Source organism: Scardinius erythrophthalmus (genome assembly GCF_964197995.2).
Source record: "Scardinius erythrophthalmus genome assembly, chromosome: 8".
In the NCBI taxonomy this organism is placed as follows: Eukaryota; Metazoa; Chordata; class Actinopteri; order Cypriniformes; family Leuciscidae; genus Scardinius; species Scardinius erythrophthalmus.
In genome coordinates, this window is record NC_138228.1 from 38,343,793 (window position 1) to 38,371,226 (window position 27,434).

Consider the following 27,434-nt stretch of genomic DNA (forward strand, 5'->3'; position numbering starts at 1 on the left):
GCAATCACACAGGTAAGTAAAATAACATTACACACACGAATTGGAGCGAAAATATTTAGCAATAATTACAAGCAATAAGCAATAAGATTAAATAAGATAATCAGAAGTCGAAAATCTTCTTCTCAAATTTTTGGAGGTATGGCAAACCAATTTTAAAGGTCCATGTCCACATACTGGTCTGGAATGTGGAGCGTACATTGGTACAACTATCTAAGAGTAATGACAAGGGATAAGAGGAATAGTAATTGATAGAAAAGAAAAAAAACGTTTATATTCTATCCATTATTCCTGTCTTTTTTAGATACTTCAACAATTCCTCATATACCTCTGATTGCATTAACCCATTTCCTAATAGCACCTGCAGAGATATATGATTAATTCTTATATATGTTCTTTTTCTTGAGATAGCTGCAATCTTTCTCTTTCATTTGCAACACATTTTTAAAAGAATATGCTCCGTTTCTGGGAGTCCACATTTGTCACAATTAATTTAGTGTTTCCCTATGCAAACTGTAATTTAATGCTGTATGCCCTATTCTCAGTCTCATAATATCCTGCTTCCTTCTATTGCCATACCTGAACCTGATATAAATGTCTTCTCTTTTTTTCATTACCCCAACACAATTTGGCCATTTCTTTCTTATTTATATCATTATTAGTAGCTTAATTTCAGCTTTACTTATTGATACCTTAAATTCAACTTTGCGACTGTTTTAGGGCCTTTTTTGCCAGCTGATCCACTTCATTGTTCCCTTCCACACCTACATGATCCGGCATTCAAAGGAAATATACCAATATCATAACCCTTCTGTACAAACATTGCAATATGTCATATAGAATGTCTTGTCATGCTTCAGATTTTCCACTCTGTAAACTTGTAAGGGCAGCCATTGAATCTGTACATGTCGATGTATTAGGTTGTACCTCTTCAATCCACTGTAGAGCTAGACATTTTGATAATAATTTAGTAGAAAATACTGAAATATGTTCTGATATTCTTTTTGCAATTTTGATTTTGAATGTAGGTATACATATACTGCCGCTGCTGTACTTCCAGTTAGATCTATCATGTCTGCAATACTGAATAATACATGTTTGATTTATGTATTGTTGTACCACTGTTGGTATGTTAATTTCCTTGTTACTAATCTCTTTATGAATATGTAGATCAACTAGTGGCATTGGGAACAACCAGGGAGGTATTGCCAAAATTGCCACTGAAGGTGCAATATCAAAATCATTCAGTCCCATACTCTGTGCATCCTTCCTCCCGACAGTCCAAACAAAACTTATTTCTTTATATTCATAGTCCCAACATTCTATTATAATTTTCTAAACATATACTCTCATTTTCTTCTAAGTTTGCACTCACTGACTCCTTACTCCCCATTCAACTCCTGCTACTTAATATCCCTTTTTTACATTTTTCTATCAGGTTCGGAATATGCATTCTGAATATTAATTTTAAATCCATCCACATTCCAAGAAATCTGACATTTACATTTACTTGTTCCAACTGATGCCCATACATTTTAATATTAATAGTGGTATTAATTATCTTGTTCAAAAAAACATATTACCTGAGTTTTTGCCAGAGAAAATCTAAAACCCCATTTCTTAGCCCAATTCTCAACCTCATCATTTTGCATTTTCTTTTCTTCACATGGAACCTTTCGTCCCCTTCCCCATAATGCTCCGTCATCGGTATACAATGACTTACTCCCACATCAATATAGTTAAAAATGTAATTTATCATTAAGTTAAAAAGAACAGGACTACTTACACTTCCTTGGGGAGTACCGTATAGGTTAAGTCTGAGAATATGTGGACCCCACTCTTACTTGAATTGTTCTCCCCCCCAAAAAAAAGTTTAATTGTATTTTTTCCCTTTTATCCCCATACAATCTAATTTCATTAATATGCCCTCCTTCCACAACATATCATACACCTTTTCAACGTCGAAAACACTCTTATTACTTCTTCTTTTCTAACTTGGGCCTTTCTTATTTCATTTTCCAGACATAAAACTGAATCCATAGTATTTCTCCCCTTTCGAACTCCACTCTGATAAGGAGACAAAAGGTTCTTGCTCTCTATAACATATGGCAATCTGTTCATAACCATCCGTTCCACAAGTTTGCATATATTTGATGTCAGGGATATTGGTCTGATAATGATCCTTTCCTGGTTTGGCTATCGGTGCTATAACTCTGTGCTTGCATGCACCAGGCAACCTTTTAAAAAAGTCTTAATATCATATTTAATGATATATCAGATAAGTCAAAAATCATCTGCTTCCATTCAGTTATGATGCAAAAGGGAAGAAGAGGAGACGGAATAGGAAATTAGGTTGGCTCATGATGACATCACAAAAAATAAAGGGGAAAGCACTAAGGCAGCTACTGTATATCAATATAATTTTTTTGTGTGAATTCTGTCAAAGTTAAAGAGATAGTTCACCCAAAAATGAAAATTCTGTCATTAATTACTTACCCTCCTGTCGTTCCAAACCGTAAGACTTTCATTTATTTTCTGAACACAAATGAAGATACTTTGATTAAATCTGGGAGCTTTCTAATCCCTCCATTGACAGCTACACAACTGAAACTTTGATGCTTCAAAAAGTTCATAAAGAGATCGTAAAACGAATCCATGTGAATTGAGCGGTTTAGTCCAAATTTTCTGAAAAGACTTCCACATTTAAACATTGATCAGCGACATAAACAGAAGCTCATCCAAACCTGTTTGGACAAACCTCATTGTTCTTGTTCTTGCGGCAGTTCAAACGTACTGCGTAACACACAAGAATGAATCTCATTGGTTCTTCTCACATGTCAAACAAACATGCTTGAGCTTCCATTTACCATAACTGATGTGTGAGTTGATGAATATGAATATGTGAATAAAAGCCTAAATTCAATATAAAGCGATCAAGTCTCTACAGAAAATGTTGACTAAAACCACTCAATTCATATGGATCCGTTTTACGATCTCTTTATGAACTTTTTGAAGCGTCAAAGTGGTAGTTGCGTAGCTGTCAATGGAAGGACAGAAAGCTCTCAGATTTCATCAAAAAGATCCTCATTTGTGTTCCGAAGATTCGAAGTCTTACGGGTTTGGAACAACACGAGGGAGAGACAGAATTTTCATTTTTGGATGAACTATCCATTTAAGTTCTAAATGGCTATTTGAAGATCACACTTTTTTTTCTTTACTGCTGTTTTACTGATGAATTATCAGCTTCAGCGAGCTTAAGCAGTACTATTTGTGTCTGTCTCTGACTGGCTACTATTTCTGCTGGTAAAACTTCTCCAGGGTTAAAACCCTAATGCTACTGTAAGGAGCTTATCGCTTGCCTCTCTCAGGCTCAGTCCCTTTCTCCTCCCTCTTAAGACTGCAAGCACACACCTGCCACAAAAATCTTTTGAAAGGTAAGTTTAAATAAATTGATTCTTTTTAACATATAAAGTGAATTTTGAGAATGTTATGAGTGATCTGATGGTGTCTATGCAGTCTATGGCTCTGTTTTGGTAAATATATTGTGTTAGTGACTTTGACTGTCGAATAGTATCTGGTAAAATTTAAATTTCTGTTCTGTTTCTATCTATGTAATTATTGACTTACATATTAGCTGGTATTGCATGGGATCAACATTTTACAACACTTGGATGGAACACTGAAACCAAGATACTAAACGTTTTACGCTCATTTTAACTGCTGATTTTGTCTTATTTCCATTGCACAAACCATGACAGAAATAAACATTTAAAGACCCCATGAAATGGCTTGACAAGCACAGTTTTCTTCTCGGTGTTGATGCATTACCTATTGAAACAGGAAGTTTGGTCAGGTCATATCGAAGAGTGTGTCATTTTTTACTATTTTTTTATAGTGTTACAACTATGATTTGCTACTTGCTATTGCTAGTAGGAGGCAGGTTAAATTGGGTTCTAAATAGAACCCTAGCATTATTGAATCAGTTTTAAAGAGCACTTTATGCTGACCGTGCACTATAGAATGGCGGGCACATGCGCAAGGTGATTGTTGATACAGAAGAGTCCACTAGGTGGCTATATGCACAGTTGTGATGTACTGTGCAGTAGTCAAAGAACAGTGTGGAAAGAGCGATAACAACAGTACACAAAGCAGCATATTCGTCTCTCTATCATTTTTGTTTTGGTTCTTGTCAGTGGGTAAGCGTTTCATATTACTTTGAAGGTACCCCCGGGAGCCGCCATTGGCTAACAAGCCTTCACCTGCTGTTAGCATCCCATTGACTCCCATTCATTTTGGCGTCACTTTGACAGCGAATAACTTTACATCTGAGGCGTTTAAAGACTCCATTTGTCCATGGTTTATTTCTAAAGAAACACGACAATGTATAAAAGGCTCCATTACCTTGTATCTTACGTTATGCCCCCGTAGAAGCAGTTTTTGTAAAAGTAGGCTAACGATTGCGTCATAACCACGCGACTCTCTGGAAATTACCGTAGAGACAGGAAGAGAAGCTCGCATGCAATCGGGGGGACGTGGAGGCATAAAGTCCGATAAAGTCAAGGGAGAAGGCCATAGAGAGTCATGACGTTGCTCCTGCTCCTAGCTCATGAACAGATCCTACTCACGCTTTCCGTCTCTGCAAGATTCGGAAGGGAATGGTTCAGATTTCGTTTGGCACAGCTACTAGAAAACTTACAACTGTCAGGCAGGCTGCTCACGTCACATCCACGTCGTCAAGCTCAGTTTGAGTCTGCGCAGTACGCTTGGCAATCAGGAAATGAGGGCTTCTAATGTGCTTCACTTCTCTCCGTTGAAACCTATGGGGTCGCTGTGTCCAGTTTATATACTGTCTATGGTTCTTGTTCTAAACTACATTCACTGGCGGATCCGCTACTCTTCTTCTTTTATCCTTCTGAGCAAATGCCCTGTACATGACATGACTCAGTGCTGCCCTCTAATGTCTGGTAGAGTATAAAAAGCAACTTGTTCAACTTGTTTATCCACTCTGAGTGTACTTTGAAAGCTGTGCGGACATGACTGTGCGTGAGACGGAGTGGAATGCGGAGAATGAATTATACCCAGGCCTATATAGCACATTTTCTTCTAAGAGGGTGAAACGTTATCATATAGAGAGCATTTTCTTGGATACAAATCTGCACCTGAGTGCAGAAGAGTTTACCCAGAAGAGAAAAGCTGTACATTTTAAATGTGTATACATACATAGTACGGAGCCCCTAAGGGGACATGGTGGTGGAAAAAAAATCAGATGGGAGGAAAAATAAGTCGCTGCTTTTGCATTTTTTCGCAAAACTTTTGTGTCCTTTGTGAGTGAATGCAAAGTTTCTCGGGGGAACGCAAACATTTTGCGACCCAAGGCAAAGTTTATCGGGGGAACGCAAAATATTTGCGAAGTGACGTGATTGACATGATTTTTCCTCCCATCTCATTTTGTCCCCTTCATCATGTCTCTTTAGGGCAGGGATGTCCAATCTTGCTTCTGGAGGGCCACTGTCCTGCAGAGTTTAGCTCCAACCCCAATTAAACACACCTGAACTAGGCATTCTAGAATCTTCCAGGTAGGAGTTTTGAGGCAGGCTAGAGCTAAACTCTGCAGGACAGTGGCCCTCCAGGACTGAGTTTGGACACCCCTGACCTGGTAAAAGGAGATAGGTCTGACTGCAGAACCGCAGAACCATACGTCATAGCAGTGTGAGGACGACAGCGCCAGCCTAACAGTCTGGTGCCGGAAGTGGATACCATACATATCCACCTTACATATACCATACCTAAACCTACCCATCTCCACCCCCTGACCCCTAAACCCACCCCTAAACCTACCCATCTCCACCCCTTTAGATGCTTTTACCCCGCCCACTTCCCTCATCAGACTGTTAGGCTGGCGCTGTAATCCACACACTGCTATGACGTATGGTTCTGCGGTTCTGCAGTTGCTTAATATTGGGTAAAAGGTGCATTTGATTGTATTTTTCTCTAAACCACTAGATGGCATAAAAAACACACTGCGGCACTTTTTCCTAAACATCCGCGCACATGGAATTTGAGCTGATGTGATACTAGCAGGCAGCAGTGCGAAGTCAATTCTGTATAATCAAATATAGGCTATAACCAAATATATTTTGAGACAAAGGTCTTAATAATAATTTAAAGTTTTAAAGCTAATTAAATGAACCGTTCTGAACAATATAATATCTGATAACTGGTATTTGGGGTAAAAAGCACCCCTACTGTTGGAGCCAAATTTGACGTGATTTGATTGACTCTTTCATTTGTTGACATTACATTAAATTCAACTGGTCAATATTATTTATTAATTTGGGTGTCCACCTTAGAGATAACCACCATATTTATAATGAAACCATCATATTTAAAATATGAAATTAATCATCATACAATATAATAAAATCCTATTTATTGTTACTAGGACATTAAATAATGGGATCTCCTTCAAGCAGTGTAAAAAGCTTTCAGAATCTTTTTTTTATTATTATTGAAATTTTCTGTATTTTTTTAAAAAAATAACATATTTAAATGAATTTGTTGAACAAAAGTAAATGAAAATTATTTTATTTAGCAAGATTTTCCGAAGTTATTGTTTTGAACAAGTATTAATTTAGATATTACACAAAACATATTACTTTTTCTAAATGTATTTATTTAGCTAACTTAGTATTTGTATACTGGGGCCTTTTTGTGATGTACATATATGATTTTTAAATAAAACAATCTACTTTTATAATTTCTCTCCACAAAATGTGTTGTTTCATCAATGTTCAGTAAAAATATACTTTTAATGGGAGTAAAAGAAGATTTTCCTTTAGCCCCTGATGTAACCTGTATAAGTTTATTTTAGCAGCTTTCAGGAGTAGACTAATATATTGACGACCTCAAACATGGACTCAGAAAAGTGTGGTCTGTCAGTGTGTGTCTGGCTTTTGGTTATTGTGAATACATGTTTTTTTTTTTTCCTTCTTCATGTGTACAGGTCCAGCCTCAACCAGACGCAAAGATGTGTGACCAGACATTTTTGGCCATCACGTTTGGCCCGTGTGATAACTGCACTCAGAACAAACCTCTGATGAATATTTATCTGAAGAATGAGCCCATCAACTACTGCTCGCTGTGTGTGGAGCTGGTATGTTATCACACACTTCAGCTGCTCCAGGATCAGTTCAACAACACAATGCTTATTTTAAAACTTTAGTCTCTCAGAACATGATTTCTGCATGCTGCATCCACACTGTAAACTTATTTATTCGGTTGCATGACTTATAATCAACCATCATTGTTAAAAAATAAAACTGAAAAGATTCAGACTGACATGCATGCTTATGAGGTCAAAAAAAAAACACTCATGAAATATCACTTTATGCCACACACAGTCCTCAACACTTTATGGAACACAGCAACAATTATAAGTATATGACCAAACACATCTTGACATCACAACAACGTGACACCAACAACAGTAATATAAATGAAAATGGGAGGAGGGTAATATGGGACTGAGGGTGTTTTCACACTCAGGTCCTCTTTAAAAGAACTGAACTCAGTCTCCTTTAAGTGGATCAAGAGGTGAAAGTGAAAAAGGAACCAGTTCTCTTCACGTTCACACTGTCTCTGTCCCTATAGGACTCAGACACTTTTTTGGTCCACCTAAAGTATATGTGGTCTCAGACTTCTTTGTGTTTATACTAGGGCTGTCAAATTTAGCGCGTTAATAACGCGTTAACGCAAAATCATATTAACGGCACTAATTTTTTTAACGGACGATTAACGCAGCGCGTATTTTCTGTTTGACCCGTGGCCCAAAACCTAGTTGGAGAAATGCAGATACACAGTGTTGCTAACTTAGCCACATTGCAGACCCCTTTAGCGATTTTTTTCCCTTCAACAAAGCGCCCAAACCTTATTTAGTTTCTGAGAATATACCGGTACCGCCGGTACTGCTCTCCCAGCACGCGCGCGCGCCTCTCTCTCTCTCGCTCTCTCTCTCTCTATCTCTCTCTCTCTCGCTCTCCCTCTCTGCGTCTCACGCGGAGGAGCAGCGCTTTAATTCAGTTAAACACAGATATTATGTTGCTTCTCTAATTTTACAAATATAGCCGAAATCAGAGCACGGATATTGTCTTTAGCTTATGTGTATTTGATTTCACCAGACGACGGCTCGATTATCAGAATTTTTGTGCAGATTAACGTCTTGGAAGGGAGAGCTGGTTATGTTTATTTGGTCGCGTTTCAGTCACCATTTCAAATTCATTCCGTTGTTTGACAACAGAAACAGTAAAATATACGTTTTATTGAGAATGTATTGAGAATTTAGCTTCATCAAAATGGGCACAGAGAGAGACAAACTACAATGTAATAATAAATGCTAAATGTACATTTAGCATTTTCAGAAGAGCTGCCCTGTCATGCAAAAATCTAAACATGTTTGTGTTAGTAAATTGCTCAGTGCAAAGAAAGAGAAGTAATGGGAACCTGGTATTTCTTTTTTCTTTCTACATGTGTCTAATAGACATGAACAAGTTCTTTGAAAAACATCTATGACCTTTGAAACATGTCTCGTCTTCATGCTATATTGACTATGGTTTCAATAATAAACATACATTTGCATAAAGCATCTATATTTATCAATGCCCACGTTGATTAGAGTATTACAAACTTGAAAAGTATTAATTTAAGGTATATTTAGAACAAATAAAAAATGTGCGATTAAATGCGATTAATCGCGAGTTAACTCATGACAACCATGCGATTAATCGCGATTAAAAATTTTAATCGATTGACAGCCCTAGTTTATACTGTTGCATTCGTACCATTAGCTGAATGTGAACCTACTCAGACCTCCTCTCGAGATGGTCTCGGTTCAGTTCGGTTCACTTTTAAGGGGTCTGAGATCATTTGAAGCGTTCACATATGGGCCAAACATCTCATGAACCGCGCTCAGCCCCTTGAAACGGACCAAATGTGAAAACACCCTGAAACACAAACCCATTTTTCCCACAGTCAGACCTATTTAAATTATTTTAAAAATCCATTAATCCAACACAACTGCTTAAAGCAATGCTTTTTGTATTGACTTAAAAATCATTGATTGTGTTAATAAAGTAAAACTGTATCAAGATGCATTACTTCTGGAGAAATATGTCATTTTCTTTTAGATGTCACACATTTATTGAATGTTTATGCTCTTATTGATCTTTTTATCGGAATATTAACATTTGTGAGATTTATCAATCTGGACAGTTTTTTTGTCAGTTGATAATACTGATCTGTGGATTTATTTTATATTTATTTTTATGAGGGATTTGTGAAGAGTAGTTAGTAAAATGCTGGGTTGTTTAAACCCTAGTTTGGGTCAAATATGGACGAACCCAGCCGTTGGGTTAAAATTTAAATAAAAAATTTTAACCCAACGTTTGGCTTTGTCCATTAAAACAAACCAGCATTTTTAGAGAATTTTATGGCAACATTGTTTTGGTAACATACAGTTGAAGGTAAATCTCAAAGCAAAAATGTATTGCTTCAGCATATTTGTTTGATCTAAGATGAATTTTTAACTGTTTAACTGTTACATTGTGATTTTCGCTGTGATACTTTTGTCCTGTTGATTTAATGGCTCAGAGTATTTGTTTCACAGAGGTGAAGGATACTCCAAAACACATTCTCATGTCATCACTTACACATAACACGTGTGTAAAGTGCTTTATCTAGAGCTCTCTGAAAACACACAGGCTCTGAGAGAACAGCACTGTTATTTAGACCACCAATACCAACATGTATTTGTGTTGTATTACAAAAGTCACCAAAAACCAATTTAAATAGGCTACAAATACCAGCGTGAACGCACTCAGTCAGAACAGAAGTTACATAAAAATGACAACTGACGATTTAAATTTGAAATTATTTTGATGGGAGACTACGTGATTTAGAAACAAACTTTTTTTCCCAGACTGAGTGAAACGATATAAATCAGATATAAATGTGATTTTGGGCTTCAGTCAGTGAGCACCAGAAATAAATGTGATGCTGATGGTGGTGATGTGTCACGTGACGTTTGCGCTAACGTCAGAGCATCATCAGCTGTGAAGACTGTGCAGTATCAGTCTCGGCTCATGATAAAGAGCATATTTTCTGACCCATCCGTCATCCATCTGTGTTTTATTAAAGATGGCCTGTCAGGGACTTACGAAGGGCGAAACCATCCATTCACTGAAAGCGGAGTCTGAGTCTTTGAAAGCCAAACTAGAAGAGGAGAGAGCCAAACTACACGACGTCGAGCGTGAGTAAAACACTCAGTGGTTGTGTGTCAAAACCTAGCGAGCTGCCTAGCTAGACTGCATTCATGGATATCACAGGTAATGCGCGAGATGCCAAAACATGCCGTATCCGTAGGCAGCTCGATTTGAAATACCAATATCTGCCAAACACGACCTAAATGTAAGAGATTAATACATTTCTTCGATGTCCTCTATAGCGATCTGAGTATGTTCAAGTAACACACACGAAATCAGGTGGACGCTTTTAATATTATGAGGCCCAGGTCAAGATTTTGTTTATTTTGATAAAGTTTAACCTTTAGATTTTAACTACATTTAGGCCTGTATATAAATAGACTATATTAAACATTTAAAATAATTTAGTATTGTTTAAAAAATAGAAGTTTGTGACAAAATGTACAGCTAAGTCATGAAGTTCTTAATTCTTCGAAGGTTAAAGAACCTGTAACCAGTAAATGAAAATGATACAGATCCAAAGCACATGGGGTAGTTACTAATTCATATTTTATGAAATAAACTAATATGCCATATTAAAGGAAACCATGGACTGCATTCTGTTTTGTTTTTTTTATATAATGTTTCTTGAGGTGCACTTATGATTGTTACACCTAATATTGTCTAATTTGGAATAAAGTACATTTTCTATCCTGATATTAGCCCTTTGATTTAATGCTTTGTTGGAAGGGGGTGACTGCTGTAATCCTCTACATTTTGAACTGGAACTCTCTCTGTCTCCCCTTGAAATTCACTTCCTGGATTCAGTCCCCCCTGAGACCCCCCTTGAGCATTGTTAGCATCATGTTTTGCCAATTGAACTACAGGAACACTCAATATTAAATGATCCCCATGTTTGCCCAAGCAAAAACACAAAGGATTATGGGTATTTCACTATTGTAGGATCCAACATCGCAATGAAGTTTGGTTATATGTATTTGTGAGTTGTGTTATTATAAAATGTGTCAGTAAAAATGTCACACTGTACAGTCAATTTTACAGTAGCATGGCCTGTATTTGTAAAATTACAGTATGATGTTATGTTCTGGGGGCTAATTTATGCAGTTTCTTTCACAGCAGTTAAAAAGCAGGAACTAAGATGCAGATATACATCACCGAGTAGGCTAGTAAAAATGTAATTTAATCATGCTGCAATGTATGCTGTAATAGCAAAACATTACAGTTGCAATGGAGGATTATATCGTTTACTTATAATAATTACTGTTATAAATGTAATTGTATTGTTAAATAAATAAAATAAAAAAATGGCAATTTGGTACAGTCATATATCTGTCCAAATATAATAGAGCTCATCATCAATCATGTTACATCTTCCTGATGCTGAGATGTGTTTTCAGTTCTGGTTCAGTTTCAAGTTCTGCAGGTGGTCGTGTGGTTCATGCAGATTTGTCTTTCTGACTGCAGTGCATCAGGTGGCGGAGAAGATGGAAGCTCTGGGTCAGTTTGTCATGAAAACCCGGAGAACTTTAAAAGGACATGGAAATAAAGTGCTGTGCATGGACTGGTGCCGGGACAAGAGAAGAATCGTCAGCTCCTCTCAGGTAACAGGACGTATCATCACTGTTTCTAACCACTGCTGTAAAAGATAGACATTTTTTTTAGTAAATGTCATCTGTTGGCTATAAGAGTTAGAAGCTGAAATAGATCAGTTATACACAATCTTTATTATATTAATAATGTATAAGTCTTTACCGAAATGTTGAATCTCTCCTATAGGATGGAAAAGTCATTGTGTGGGATGCATATACAACCAATAAGGTAAATCTTTCTATCTGTGTCAAACGGTTTTCTAGACGGATGTTTTGCAGTGCTACAGCGATTTAAAATAATAATCTGCATGTTTTACAGTTGTAATGCACTCTAATGGAAACCCAGAGTATTAGTGACAAACTAATCCGACAGCAACATAAACACACACATTAACACATCAGCCATGCAGAATGTGTTCTTCTGTGTACAAGACAATTTAAATAATCAGACGTGTGTGTGTGTGTGTGTTTTGATAACCTGCATTTTCATAGCATGTTTGTGTGTATGAGTGTGGTGAATGCGGTGCCGGTCCTACACTTCTGGGGGCCCTTAGCAAAACTTTGTAAAGGGGCACCCGTTCAAATGATGTATGTCTATGTTATATTTCAGCATAGAAACACATTCTCAGACAGGTACTGAACATAATCTAGCTAACACTTATAATTCATTTACAATTTAAATGTTGCAGGTATATGTACTAATCAAAGTATTTATTATAATATACTTTAAATAACATAAAAAATAAATGTCAGAAAAATATTAGTTATGCTATTGTTCATAAATAGGACATTGTCATGTCACCGTCAGTGTCCCAATGTGTAGTGAGTCAGGGTCCTTCCTGTCCTTACCAGTGCCCGAATTCGTGTGACATACTGACTCACAACCTAGGGAGCTTGGGAGATGATTGAGATGCACACATACAGTAGTTAAGATGATTTGCTGAAGATCAAACTGAGCATCAGAATGGGGAAGAAATGGGATTTAAGTGACTTTGAACATGGCATGGTTGTTGGTGCCAGACGGGCTGGTCTGAGTATTTCAGAAACTGCAGTTCTACTAGGATTTTAAAGCACAACCATCTATAGTGTTTACAGAGAACTGTCAGACAAAGAGAACATATCCAGAAAATGGCAGTTATGTGGGTGAAAATGCTTTGTTGATGCCAGAGGTCAAAGGAGAACGGCCAGACTGGTCGGAGCTGATAGAAAGGCAACGGCAACTCAAACCACCACTCATTACAACCGAAGTCCGCAGAAGAGCATCTCTGAACGCACTTCCAACCGAGTGCCACTCCTGTCAGCTGAAAACAAGAAACAGGCTACATTTTGCATTGGCTCACCAAAATTAGACAAAATGAGATTGGAAAAATGTTGCCTGGTCTGATGAGTCTCGACTTCTGCTGTGACATTCAGATGGTAGGGTCAGAATTTGGCAATAACAACATGAAAGCATGGATCCATCCTGCCTTGTCTCAACAGTTCAGGTTGCTGCTGGTGGTTGTAATGATGTTGGGGAAATTTTCTTGGCACACTTTGGGCCCCTAGTGCCAATTGAGTTTTGTTTAAACGCCACAGCCTACCTGAATATTGTTGCTTTATGACCACAGTTGACATCTGATGGCTAGCAGGATAACACGCCATGTCACAAAGCTCAGATCATCTCAAACTGGTTTCTTTAACATGACAATGAGTTCACTATATTGAAGTGGCAGATTAATGCATCCTCAATTTTTTGGTCAGATTTGTAATGATTTTTTTGTGATGTGTTGTGTACTGTGCAGGAGCATGCGGTCACTATGCCCTGCACCTGGGTCATGGCCTGTGCTTATGCCCCCTCTGGCTGTGCTGTGGCTTGTGGGTAAGTCATGAGAGTTTCATCAGTGTAATAATGATTGGTCAACTCTGATCTTAACTGAGAATAGATTGTATTACTGTTGTATACTGTATTATATGAGAGTCCTAAACAGAGTCCTCTCTTCAGGTAATAATTAAAAGCAACTAAAGTGCAGCTCTGAGATTGTAATGAAATTGATATATCTAGTCAAAATATAACTTATTATTTGCTGTGCATTTGTGCAAAGTGGTCAAATCTCTCTTTGTCTTCCATTCAGTGGTTTGGATAATAAATGCTCCGTTTATCCACTCTCTTTGGATAAAAACGAGAACTTGTCATCTAAGAAGAAATCTGTGGCCATGCACACCAATTATGTGTCTTCCTGCAGCTTCACCAACTCTGATATGCAGGTGTGTGTGTGTGTGTGCGTACGTACGTGCGTGCGTGCGTGTGTGTGCGCAGGTTTGGTTGTGCTTGAGAAGGCTTTGATTTAGAAAAACCCTCGCAAATATAGGAAAACATGTCAAACACCAACCTGTGAGGAAATTTGAAGTGTACCTCACTATTTTTAAAACTAGTTTAACAAATATCCTGATTACTATTGCAACTATACAGTGTGTGTGAACGTTAACCAAAAATAAAAAAAATTAAATTTATTTTATTTCAGCTACTTGTTTATTTTAAGATTCTTTTCTCCAGAAAATATAAAAATATATCAGTATTTAGTATATATCAGTACATCATATGTACATAATATCAGTATATCATGTATATATGTACTAGACAGCTCAATGATGGTATTTGGACCCAAACCTGGTCAGAACTTACCATCATCTATGTAGGAAATATACAACATAAATAGTTTCTATTTATAGTGAGTGCTGTGTTCATTCCTAATGCATTCATTTTAGTGCTAAACAGACTGTTTCTGCATTGGCATCAGACACTGTGTGATGTTGCATTGACATTTTTATTTTATCTGCTGGGATCAGTACAGCTGAGTGTAGACACTGCAGTGCGCTGTGTGTGGAGATGGTCAAATTGTATTAATTCATAGTTTATTAATTCAGTGTGTCTGTGGCAGTGATGAATCTGTAATGATTCGGCTGATATTTATAGAACACACACACATTACTCGTGAGCAAATATCACAGCAGTCCCCCTGAAGTTCCCCTGATGGGATTTATGCTTTTAAAAATAACCTTGTTATTCAAAAGCTTTTTTCTTTATTGAATGCAAATTTGTGTACCTTTTCAGAATGAATCCTGTGTATTGGTCTGTTCTGTGAGTGTAACAGTCAATAATAATTTAAGAAAAATAATCTCTACAGTTTCCTGACCGGGTTTGTGTGTATCATTAGTGTGTTTTGAGAAAAGGGTCGGGGTTTTCCCTCTCTGCTCCATCACATCACAGATTGTTCCTCTTTCTTGATTATGTTCCTGTCAGTGACAATAAAGATTGAAAAAGATGAAGTGAAAGATTTTGTTACGTCAAGGCAGGGGATTCAACACATCTATTAATAGAGCATGGAAAGTGAAAATTCTGTGGTACAGATTTAATGTTTGATCTATACGTCAGCATCGGGGAATAACATTATAATCTCGTTCACAGCAGAGAAGGCTGCTTGCATGTACAAACAACAGTGACGACTTTTTTGATATAATGTAAACTTAGCTTTTCTGTCTTTATCAGCTTTTCCATATATAGCTACTGGCCCTTATAATTCACAAGTACATACCGCTTGCTCCATTTCTGCAAATAACAGACTGTTATTTGCTGACTCTAACAGCAGATAGAGATTATGAATCGCCAATCTATTGACATTCCTGCTGTTCCCGGATCATGTGAAATATTGAATTTTTTATCGAATTTGAACCACTGAATTTGTGGAAGCGAATTTGTAAAGTGAAATAAAATGGCCCGAAAATTGCCTGTCGAATATTATAGGTTGTATTTTTAAACAGAATGAACATTTTGGAAGTGAAATCTGAAAGGTGAATATGGATTATTGAATTTTTAATAATGAAAATGTGTGTGAAATGTTTTGAATTGAAGTATTCACAGCTTAAATGTTCAACCATGTTGAATTTCAGCCCATAAAAATTGAAGCCCTAAAAATGCAATGCATTAAAATGCAAGCACGTTTAATGCAATGCATAATTTTTTTTCAATTAGTGCAATTTATTTTTGTTTGAAATACATTTGGCATTACTTTACTTCCATAATGAGCTAATGATCAATACCTCCACTAGAGGGTGATACAGGGGTTATATTTCTCTCTGTGAATTTTAATCAGTCTTCTAGGTCAATGTAAAATGTCTGGACGAATTTAATGTGATTTGTACTTGGTTACTCTCTTAAAAACAAAGGTTCTTTATTGGCATCCTATTGGAACCTTTCTATTGCACAAACGTTTCTTTATTGTGGAAAAAGGTTTTTAAAATGTTAAAATGAATTCATTTCATAGTTCTTTGGGGAGCCAAAAATGGTTCATTTATGGCATTGCTGCAGACCTCCCTTTTGGAACCTTTATGTGTGTGTGTTTCAGATTCTGACATCAAGTGGTGATGGGACATGTGCATTATGGGATGTTGAGAGTGGGCAGCTGCTGCAGAGTTTCCATGGTCACTCGGCTGATGTTCTCACATTGGACCTCGCCCCCTCTGAGACAGGAAACACCTTTGTATCAGGGGTCAGATCCTCAAAACATCATTTCCACATATACTCACCAATTTGACACGCACACATCCCAACCTCACTCTCGTGTTCACTGTAACACGTGAGATTACTATCATTACAGCTGAATCAGCGAAATACTCATTTCATTTTATAAAGGTGAAAGAAAGCACTGGATTAAAAAATAATTTCCTAAAGTCATTACTCATGTTGATTGATTTGACCTGTTAGGATGTTGTTCAGTCACAATGTCAGTTTCGGGTTATGTGCAACTATTTTTAGGACATCATTCTCCTGAGATTCACCCTGTTGTAAGCGAGTGTTGTTCCGCAGGTCTCTAAAGTGCTGTGTGTGTGTGTGTGTGTGTGTGTGTGTGTGTGTGTGTGTGTGTGTGTGTGTGTGTGTGTGTGTGTGTGTGTGTGTGTTTCAGGGCTGTGATAAGAAGGCGAATGTGTGGGACATGCGCTCGGGACAGAATGTTCAGTCCTTTGAGACCCATGAGTCTGACATCAACAGTGTGAAGTGAGTGAGCCACAGCCTGGCATTTGCTGATAATGAAGTTACGTTCACAATACAGTTAAATGTTGCCCAAATTCAATTATTTTCCCTCACTGCATGACATTGTGAACATCAAAAATGTAAAAATGTTCACAATCTGACTTCAGTGTATACAGTCAGGTTAGAGTCCACATGATTTTTGTCAATCTAATGACATTCATTGTAATTGCTCACTTAGCATGAAGAAGCTTAAGGGCAACAAAACAGCCATTGGCACGATGTTGAGTTGTTATATAGTTAGGCACATTCATAGCCTGACTTCGTCATACTCATATTCTAGTCAGAATGTGAGTCTGATACCGCTCCATAGAGATTTGATTATGGGGCGTGTCTCAACCGAACTAGGAAAAAAAAAAACTCTGCACTCAATTGGATAGACCTACAACCAATCAGAGCAACGGAGTAAATGACTCATGTCCTTCATTCATATTTTCAACCAACAAAATGTTGCGGCCGCGGCTCTCTGTTCCTCTTTTAAAATGAATGCGCTGTCGATATCTTCTATAACAGACGCGATGGCGGAATCTACACATGATGTTTCATAAACAAAGTTCGGGAGGAGCACGTACAAATAATCAATCCAATATCAACTTGTCATCAAACAATACCATGTCTAACGTTACCGAGGAAGCATATTCACTCTGTCAACTTACCTAACACTCCTTGACAGTTTTTCAGCATCCCACGGTCCCTCCACCACCCCGAATCCTCACTCTTGTCTGGTTCTCTCACAACCAGGAACACGGGGGGATTGGGAGTATGGCTACCGAGCCCACAGCCCTCTCGGACAGCACGTCATATACGCATTTATTCTATCTTACTTATTTGTGTGAACTCATTGACATCTCATATAGCCTACGCATTTATTCTATCTGACTTATTTGTAAATGTGAACTCGTGAAATCTCAATTCTCCAGCTGCAGTCGTCTTTGTTGTAAACTAATTCAAATAAAGCGCTCTTTGGTGACGTAACCGCAGACCATCTGTCCATCATCGATTAAAGCCCGCCCTGGCAATTTGATTGGCTCGGCCTTCTAGGAGCCGAGCATAACTACTCCTCAATGGATCGAGTCCAGACCGAACTTCCCGACCAAAATATGTTGTGGGCGGGGTTCGGGCTGGCACCCAGGCTAGGACATTCATATACTGTATACTGTATATGTACTCTACCGGACCTGTCAAAAGTTTTTAAGAAGTCTCTTATGCTCAGCAAGGTTGCAAAAGCTGAATTTTCATCATTATTACTCCAGTCTTAGTGTCACATGATCCTTCAGAAATCATTCTAAAATGCTGACTTGTTGCTCAGAAAACATTTATTATTATCAATGTTGAAAACAGTTGTGCTGCGCACTACCATTCAAAGGCTTGTTTGTTTTATTTTATTTTTAACTTTTATTCAACAACAAAAAAAAAACATTAAGTTGTCCAAAATTGACAGTAAAGACATTTATAATGTTACAAAAGATTTCCATTTCAAATAAATGCTGAACTTTATAGTCATCAAAGAAAAGTTAAAAATAAAAATGTATCACTGTTTCCAAAAAAATATATTAAGCTGCAAAAACTGTTTTCAAATTTGATAATAATAAGAGCCATCAATAATTGAGCTCCAATACTAATTGATAATAACTGAGCACCAAATCAGCATATTAGAATGATTTCTGAAGGATCATGTGACACTGAAGACTGGAGTAATGATGCTGAAAATTCAGCTTTACCATGACAGGAACAAATTACATTTTAAAATATAAAGTATGTAATTACATAAATTTAATAAACAATGTAATATAATTGTATTTATTTAAATCACTTCACTTAAAACAAAGTCATTTCTACAAATGTGAGTGAAAAGAACGTTGGGAAACTGCAAGTAAGCAGCAAACACACAATGCAATTGAAATATAGATTCTGTGTTGTTGACATCCAAACAATACATCCATATGAGTGTTGTTCATTTTATTTTAAAACCGTTGGCACCAGTTGGTCCTCCTTCTGCTGCTATAACAGCTTCCACTCATCTGGGAAGGATTTCCACTAGATGTTGCATCATGCCTGTAAGGGATTTGCTCCTACTCAAGAGTATTAGTGAGGTCAGGCGCTGATGTTGGAGGATGAGTTTAGGCTCAGTTGCCATTTCAGTTTATACCATCGGTGTTCAGGTCTGGGTTATGTGCAGGCCAGCTCTTCCACATCAGATTCAGTAAAGCATTTCTGGTAACATCTTACAATAATTTTATTTGTCAATTACAGTGAATATAGAAAGACTACACATCCCAGTTAAAACAGCTGGTTTTTGTAATGTAGAAAATTAAACAAAGACAAATCATATTAGAACTTTTTCACGTTTAATTTAAAAATGACAACCAATTCAATGCCACTGAAAAGCAAAGTGACACCTTTCACCTCCCATGCTGGAAACACAGGTTCAAATCCAGAGGTGGGTAGTAACGAAGTACATTTACTTCGTTACATTTACTTGAGTACTTTTTTAGAAAAATTGTACTTTTAAGAGTAGATTTGAATGTGGGTACTTACTACTTTTACTCGAGTACATTTCTAATGAAAAAAACTGTACTTTTACTTCGTTACATTGGGCGACGTTCCTCTCATTACTTTATTTTAATGCAATATACTGTTAAATGCGTAGTTTATTCCAAGCGTGCTGTATATTTTTTCTGGACTTGAGCGATGCTCAATTCACAAATGAGTGACTCTTGAGTCGATTCTGTTCAAAGACTTCATCAAACAAGTTGGCAGATCTGTCTAAATCGGTTCGCGAATCAGTTTGAATGATCCTTTCAATTTACACGACTCGGAGTCGTAAAAGGAAGATTTAAGGACATCAAGAGCGTTGGATGAAGTGGCAGTGGACCTAGTACAGTCAAGTGAGAGCAAATCTTCAAATGCATCATTTTTTTTTTTGCCAGCGATGAAGATCTTTATTAGTTGAACTTGAACATCTTCGTAAGCTGTCTGTGAATTAATGATTCCACAGGAGTCAGGACGATATTCGATTTCATTTCACTCAGGTAATACATTTTACAACCAAACAGATTACTACGCCACGATACTAGAAAGTATGACATTACCCGTTTTTTGGACATATAAATTAATTTACATTAAATAAAGCTACCATTGTTCACAGTTTATGAACACCCGCCATCCCGCGGTAGTTTGTGTGTATTGTTGTGCAGTGGCGTGCGAACTCGACTTGTAAACGAATGCCTTTGCCTGCCGTAGACACAGTTAACCAGTTTAAACATGCTTGCAGAAATGTACATTTGATCAGGCACGTGCACAGGTAGGGCTCAACCTGTGCAGAGCACATGCCCTTTTTGCCCATACACTCCGAAGTGCCCTTTTTTTGGTGGTGTTTTTTTTTTTTTTTTTTTTTTGCTCAATGCTATTGGTCACCCTTTACGTCTGTCTGTTATACAAATATCTAGGCAATGAAAGTTCTTAAAATTAGCTTGTGTAAATCTTATTCGATTCTCAAGCTGTCAGTAAGCTGATAACTCCGCCCCCTCTATTCACCGAATCAACTGAAGTTCCCCAGCAGCCGCACAGAAGACAGCAGCTAAACGAAGTTTTGCGAAGGGTAAATAAATATCTTGTTGTTTGAATAAGTACTACTAAACACTATGTCTATAAAGGCTCATATTTTATTTATTTGATGTCTGACTCACTGACTGAGACATGTGGGACGTCGCCTGAGAGAGGTCTAGGCTAGCATTTGCCATCTCATAGGCAATACATAGCCTACACTTAGCATTTCATCTTTTATAAAATGCGATTTTGGCCAAATGTATTTTACAACAGGAAAAACTGAGCGCCCCGCCTATATAGCTACAACAAACTAGTTTGTAACCTGTTGATGAAAATGTAATGTGATGCCGGCAGTCGCCGGCGCCGTTTTAATGACGGACAAAAAAAAGCACATTTGCACACATTCGCTGGTCAAAAACTATATATTGATAAGTAATACGACAACATATAATTTGTTTTTACCATCGGAAAATCATAACAGGTGCGCCCCCGCGCTGTTTCGTACTGGAACTTAGCTATTTTTTTAATCTATAGTATTCTATACTCTCCGCTCGTCCTCACATGTATAAAATGTAGTAAACATAGTTTTACTACAGTAATGTTGTAGTAGTAACTAAAAACTGAAGATCACTGAAATCTTTATATTTTATCATGCAGAATGTAATTCATGATTTAATTAATTCCAAGGCTTCATTTATTTGATCCAAAATACAGCAAAAACAGTAATATTGTGAAATATTTTAACAATTTAAAATAACTGTTCTCTATTTAAATATATTTTAAAATGTAATTTATTTCTGTGATCAAAGCTGAATTATGGTTGTTATTAATCGTGAATAAATCTAAAGCTTTTGAGACTATTATTTTGTGTTATTGAATTTGTCAGGAAGATGTGACCATTTCTTCCTTTTATGTAGGCTTACTAAATAATCTTGATATAAAAAAGGGAGGGGGGTGCCCTTTTTCAGTTTCAGCACATGCCCCTCAAAAGGTCTGTGCACGGCCCTGCATTTGATTATATTTTGGAGAACAGTCAGAAGAAGAACCGTCGATGTACTTTTTTTTGTGTGTGTGTGTGTGTGTGTGTGTGTGTGTGTGTGTGTGTGTGTGTGTGTGTGTGTTCAGATGTTCAGTAGCAGTCGAGAGCGCGTACGTATGTGAAGTTTTTAACTCTTCTCTGTAAATACCTTTGAATGCAACACTCTGCAGATTCACTTTATTTCGACATTGTCTAATAATCCAAATGTAGTTGTATAAGTTACTATTATACAAACCAGAGGACAGGCAATGATTTTCGAGCTATACAGATGGCAGAAATAATACTCTCTTCTGTTTTTGTTGCAAAGATAGCTGATAATAATAGTAATTTAAATAAACAAAATCTAAATAATATCATTTTATATATATGACGACTTCAGAGGCAAAAGCCTCTAAGTACCATCTGAAATTTTCTTCTAAAAGAGCATTTTTAATCAAGCTTGTATGTTTATGTTCACACTTAAATGGCAATGAAAAGTAGCCTACCTATTTAAGGAGAACTCCGGTCAATTTTAACATTGAGCTCATTTTTTTGTACATTTGGAGTGCTGTCAATACAGAGAACAACGACAAAAATCGGTGTTGCCTACACCGAGTTATTCTATTTTAAAAATGTGCACCCTTTTGACTTCAATGGGGCAAGTACTAAACCTGCTTTTAGCCTCTTAACATCCTTGATGTGTCATTACAAGTGCCCAGCCATGTGAGTGATTCCTTCAGAGTGAACACGAGTGAATCTGACTGCAGTAGATGTGAAAGAAATGTATAAAAATGATGTTATTTAAGCCAGCGCAAATACTAGAGGTATTTGCACTGGCTTAAATAACATCATTTTCATTTTCAACACCGATTTTTGTCGTTGTTCTCTGTATTGACAGCACTCCAAATGTACAAAAAAATGAGCTCAATGTTAAAATTGACCGGAGTTCTCCTTTAATTGTCATTAAAGTGAAATTACTGAACTTAAATAAACTCTACCCACCTCTGTTCAAATCCCACTCTGAGTAGTGCTTTTTGTAATTGGGTATGCGTATGTGGTTGTTACGAACTGCTCTGAGACAAGGTTGAGACCCAAATGCAGCTTTTAATAATGGGACAATCCAGACACGTAATCCAATGCACAGGCAACAGGTCAAAACACAAGGTAGGCAGTCCAAACAAACAAAACACACAAGGTTGGGAACAATGCAAACGGGTAATCCAAAGGCAGGCAGAGAATCCAAAAACCGAAATACATGGAACCAGAGAAATGCTCATACATGAAGCACAACAACATACAAGACTTCGCAGGGAATGAATATGTGTACATGGTTTAAATTAAATTAGACTGACAAGGTAATGAGACACAGGTGGATGCAATCAGGGATGATGAGTCTGGGCAGTGAGTTATGGGAAATGTAGTTTGTGAGGGAATGACAATAGTCTGATGTGGAGTGCCCTCTGGTGGCTGTCAAGGGCACTCCAGCTGGTGACGTTGCAGTGGCTGTGTTCAGAAATAAATACAAATAAATACTTAGTGAATGTTATTTTCAACATTTACATTATTAAAATCAAAAGTTGTATCTGTTATTATTTAATGGACTTGAGCTAACATGAAGTAAACATGAACAGTTGAATTTTTTTTTTACTAACGTTACTAATAAATAAATGGGACCTTATTGTAATTTTTAAAAAATTACTTTTTTTAAATCGAATTTTTAAATCGAGCTCCCTTATTGAGGACATGTCAGCTGACCAATGTCATACTGGAACACAATATGTTCCAATTGTACTTAAAATGCTTGTATTGGGAGAGGGTATGCCTATATGCCTGATACCTTTTAAAAATGTTCGAAGCTGAAATAGTCAAACCTGTTTATTGGAAAGGAATGTCAACATCATTTTGGCCATGTATGGACTGTATATACTTTGATGATAAAATGGTTAAATGTCATGTGACCCCACAAACAAATCAGATCTTAACAGAGAGTTGGAATTTGAATTTGCTCTGTGAACGTAACCAGTATGTCTATATGTTCGAAGTGTCTATGGAAATTTTAACCTTATATCTGAATGCAGGTATTACCCCAGCGGAGATGCTTTTGCATCTGGATCTGATGACGCTACGGTAAGTTTTTCCACATTACAACACACCAGTTACCCCATGTTATTTTAAAACAGTCAATAGGCTTCTCGAAGATTACAAAGGATTGCCAATAGAGTCACAATCAATAATGTAAAACCTGTTGCCCTGATTAATACACCCCTTCAAAAACACTAACACCCTCTTGAGTTAATGATGTTTTAATAATGTTGAGTTGATGAAATTAGGTTTAGTTAGCTCAGTTGGCTGATTATGTGTGAGAGTATATTAGAATTTTAAGTGTATGTGTGTATTTAGTTTATCTAATGTTGTTAATGTTTATTCCTGGTCAAGGTCCATGCAATGTGTCTTTGTCTTCAAATCACCCAATGATCAATGAAATGCGATGTGTCAAACTCTGCGAGTCCATACTGAGCTCCATCTCACCGTGACCTTTCTTGTTATTTCAGTGTCGTCTGTTTGACCTGCGAGCTGACCGTGAGGTGGCCATTTATTCCAAAGAAAGTATCATTTTTGGAGCCTCTAGTGTGGACTTTTCCCTCAGTGGTAAGAAAGTAGGCTTTGACCCTTCAAGCAGAGTGATGAAAATATATATCAATAAATGTAATCATATGTCAGATATTAGCATGTCTTTCCAATTAAAATTTTTCTCTCCATTGAACATAAAAGGAGACATTCAGTAGAATGTCCCATGTGTTCTTTTCCATACAGTGAAAGAAAATGTGTACTTCACCATAAAAAAATAAATCACAGAAGTATTATAAATGTGCTCTTCCATGCCATTTAAAGCCATATCTTTGCTTTGTGTGGTGACAGACCAAAACTAGATAATCATTCAATGAAAATCTTTACAACTCTCAAATCTCATTTGTGGATGTGTACTTTTAAATATGATGCGTTAAAGGGATAGTTCACACAAAAATGTAAATGTTGTCATCATTTACGCACCATTATAACAATCCAAAGCTGTATGCCTTTCTTTGAATACATGAGATGAAAGATGAAAAATAATGCTTTTATCCTCCATACAAGTCAGTGGGATACCATATTGTTTTGGACCCCATTGACTTCCATTGTATACAGTAGGCAAAAACAGTTCCTCAAAATATTTGTGTTCCACAGAAGAAAATCATAAAGGAAGTAAACTATCCGTTTAAAATGTCATGCCAGGTTTGATATCAGACATTGTTGAGTGTTTCGCCATTGATGCCAAACACGATGTGGCATGTTTTGTGCAATATAATTGAATTTCTGAGAATGAGATTTAAAAGCTATAATATGTCACCATAATACTTATATAGGGCCTATTCTTAACTGATACATTTATGGTACTTTTTGTGCTTTTTTAAAGCTAGAAATGGCATTTATTTTTAGAGAGCCACAATTCTCCTTTTGTGATTCATGAAAGAAAGTCGTGCTGGTTTGAAACAGCATGAGGGTGAGTAAATGATGACAGAAGTTTCGCTTCTTATTTTGGTGTACAGGCCACATGGTTAATACTGACAGATATCTGCTGTAATTAAACCCAGGGTTAAAGGAATCAGATGACAGAACAGGCAAATGTCACAGCTGTGACGCCCACACTTACCATGATAGCTTGTGCATCACTAGTGAATACAGACCTGTGGCAGTTATATTGCTAAAGATTAGTATTATTGATAATGTACTATAGGCCTATACTGGATAAGTTTACTAGATAATGCTCAGTGCTGCTGACAAATGAAGATTTGAACAATTGTGTCATCATCACTTTCATGTTGCTCCAAACCTGTATTTCTTTCTTCTGTGGAACCCAAAAGGAGAAGTTTAGCCAAATCTCTTTTTGTCATCCAACGAAAGGGGATGGACAGTGACAAGCACAATTAGACACATTTCACTTATTTTTTGATAAAATGCCCCTGTGTTATAGCTTTCGAATAACAAACAAGAGTGATTGAAAGAAGATTAAAACTATCTGGTGGGTGGTGATGGCGCAGTGAATAAGACACGTGCCTTTGGCGGGAGAGACCCGGGTTCGAATCCACTGTGAGACACCAATGTGTCCCTGAGCAAGACACTTAACCCCTAGTTGCTCCAGAGGCGTGCGACCTCTGACATGTATAGCAATTGTAAGTCGCTTTGGATAAAAGCGTCAGCTAAATTAATAAATGTATCTGTGATCTCAGACAAGTAAAACATCCATTTATACTGAACAACATTATACTAAATACACAATTAAATACATGAAAGACAGCTGAAATTGATTAATTTTGTTTCCTGTTTATTACTGTGAAGCTGCTATGAATCAGTCTGTATTGTATAAAGCACTATATAAACAAATGTGACTAGACTTGACTTCATAATATCGTACCAAACAATAATCGCATCCATATTTCACTCTTTTCCACAGGGCGATTGCTGTTTGCAGGACACAATGACTATACCATTAACGTCTGGGACGTCCTGAAAGGTACCAGAGTGGCAATTCTCTTTGGCCATGAAAACCGGGTCAGCACTGTCAGAGTGTCCCCAGATGGCACCGCGTTCTGCTCGGGGTCATGGGATAACACTTTGCGGGTGAGTGTCCGCTTCAGGTCATTTAGGGAAAGTGACTTTTTTGGCTTTGCCCTTTACTGGCATCAGGGACTGCCTTTAGATTATAGTAAAGGGACTGGTAGTGGTTATAGGTGTTTCACATCCTTCTGTGGGGTCTGTCCCCTGAGAGGAACAGGGGAATTACGCAACAAAGGTTATAGGTTTCTTGTGATCTGTACTCTTTCTATCCTTAATAAGAAGTAAAGATAAGAAACTTCTTTGTTCCTCTTTTGTGAATTCGCATATGTTGTGAGGATCATCTTGGTTTGTATTTTGAATAAATAAAGAACTCGTTTATCTCCTAATTTCATCTCATTTCTTTGTTGCAGATCTGGGCTTGAGGAGTTGTCCTGAACCAGTATGAGAAGATATATTTGTACTTCTGCTTCTCAATATCACAGCACACAGTGGGACTGTAGGGATTCTTATCTAGACTTCCTGACTTTTCTATTATCTTAGCGCAATTAAATGTCTCTCTTTCTTGGCTTCTCACCAAAATATATACAATAATAATATATACAATACACAATTTGAAAAGGATTGCTGTTCAAGTATTAGTTTGTAAAATATTTTTTTAATATTAAAAACCTAAGTGTTTTAATATAAGCAGCCATACTTTTGTAGGTATATATTTTATGGTAATGATTTGAACAGTTGATTTCATTGCTTGTGCATCTGGCTTATCAAACAGGTATATATCTAGAAATTTGAAATTTATTTATAATATATATATATATGTATATATATATATATATATATATATATATTATCATGAATGAGTTTTGCTTGCACTAGAATGTCAAAAATGTAGACAAGTGTTTAATGTAGCCTAAGTGTTTTTCATCTAGAGTGTTATGTAGTTGATCAAATCAGAAGCTGATCACAATTAGCTGATTTCTTTGTCTGTCCACATCAGTATTGTACATTAATATACACTCTGTTTACTGTTGATTGTCTCTTTATTTAGGAGAATTAAAGGTAATTTCCTGTCTTTGTGTTTATACTGTGTGGTAGAGGTGGTTAAAATGTCAAAATGTGTGAACAACCGTTTATATATATATATATATATATATATATATATATATATATATATATATATATATATATATATATATATATAAATAAATACATGTATACATCAAAAAATACATCAAAACAACTAGAAAATCTAGTCAAAAATGTAAATCTGATTATTACATTTATTTATAAATCTAATTATTATTATTATTATTTGAGTATAATGATCCATTTTGATTCAATTGATCCACTTTTGTATTATTATC

The 27,434-nt window shown here is 36.8% G+C and overlaps 1 protein-coding gene across 1 annotated transcript; it reads left to right on the forward strand.

Moving 5' to 3' along the window:
• The first annotated feature begins 4,831 nt into the window (after positions 1-4,831).
• On the forward strand, positions 4,832-26,763 carry gnb5b (guanine nucleotide binding protein (G protein), beta 5b). Its single transcript, XM_081372186.1, has 13 exons — positions 4,832-4,961; positions 7,001-7,150; positions 10,189-10,300; positions 11,718-11,854; positions 12,030-12,071; positions 13,624-13,700; positions 13,954-14,086; positions 16,225-16,368; positions 16,783-16,874; positions 23,553-23,601; positions 24,027-24,123; positions 25,967-26,133; positions 26,481-26,763. The coding sequence occupies exons 2-13, from the start codon at positions 7,025-7,027 to the stop codon at positions 26,490-26,492; spliced, it is 1,188 nt and encodes a 395-aa protein (XP_081228312.1). The 5' UTR covers positions 4,832-4,961; positions 7,001-7,024; the 3' UTR covers positions 26,493-26,763.
• Positions 26,764-27,434: the final 671 nt, after the last annotated feature.

Excerpts from the sequence above, each read along its gene's own strand:
- gnb5b (XM_081372186.1), top strand. The coding sequence starts at position 7,025 with ATGTGTGACCAGACATTTTTGGCCATCACGTTTGGCCCGTGTGATAAC. Across the intron at positions 7,151-10,188 it reads GCTCGCTGTGTGTGGAGCTG|ATGGCCTGTCAGGGACTTAC; the intron begins GTATGTTATCAC and ends GTTTTATTAAAG. Across the intron at positions 12,072-13,623 it reads ATGCATATACAACCAATAAG|GAGCATGCGGTCACTATGCC; the intron begins GTAAATCTTTCT and ends TGTACTGTGCAG.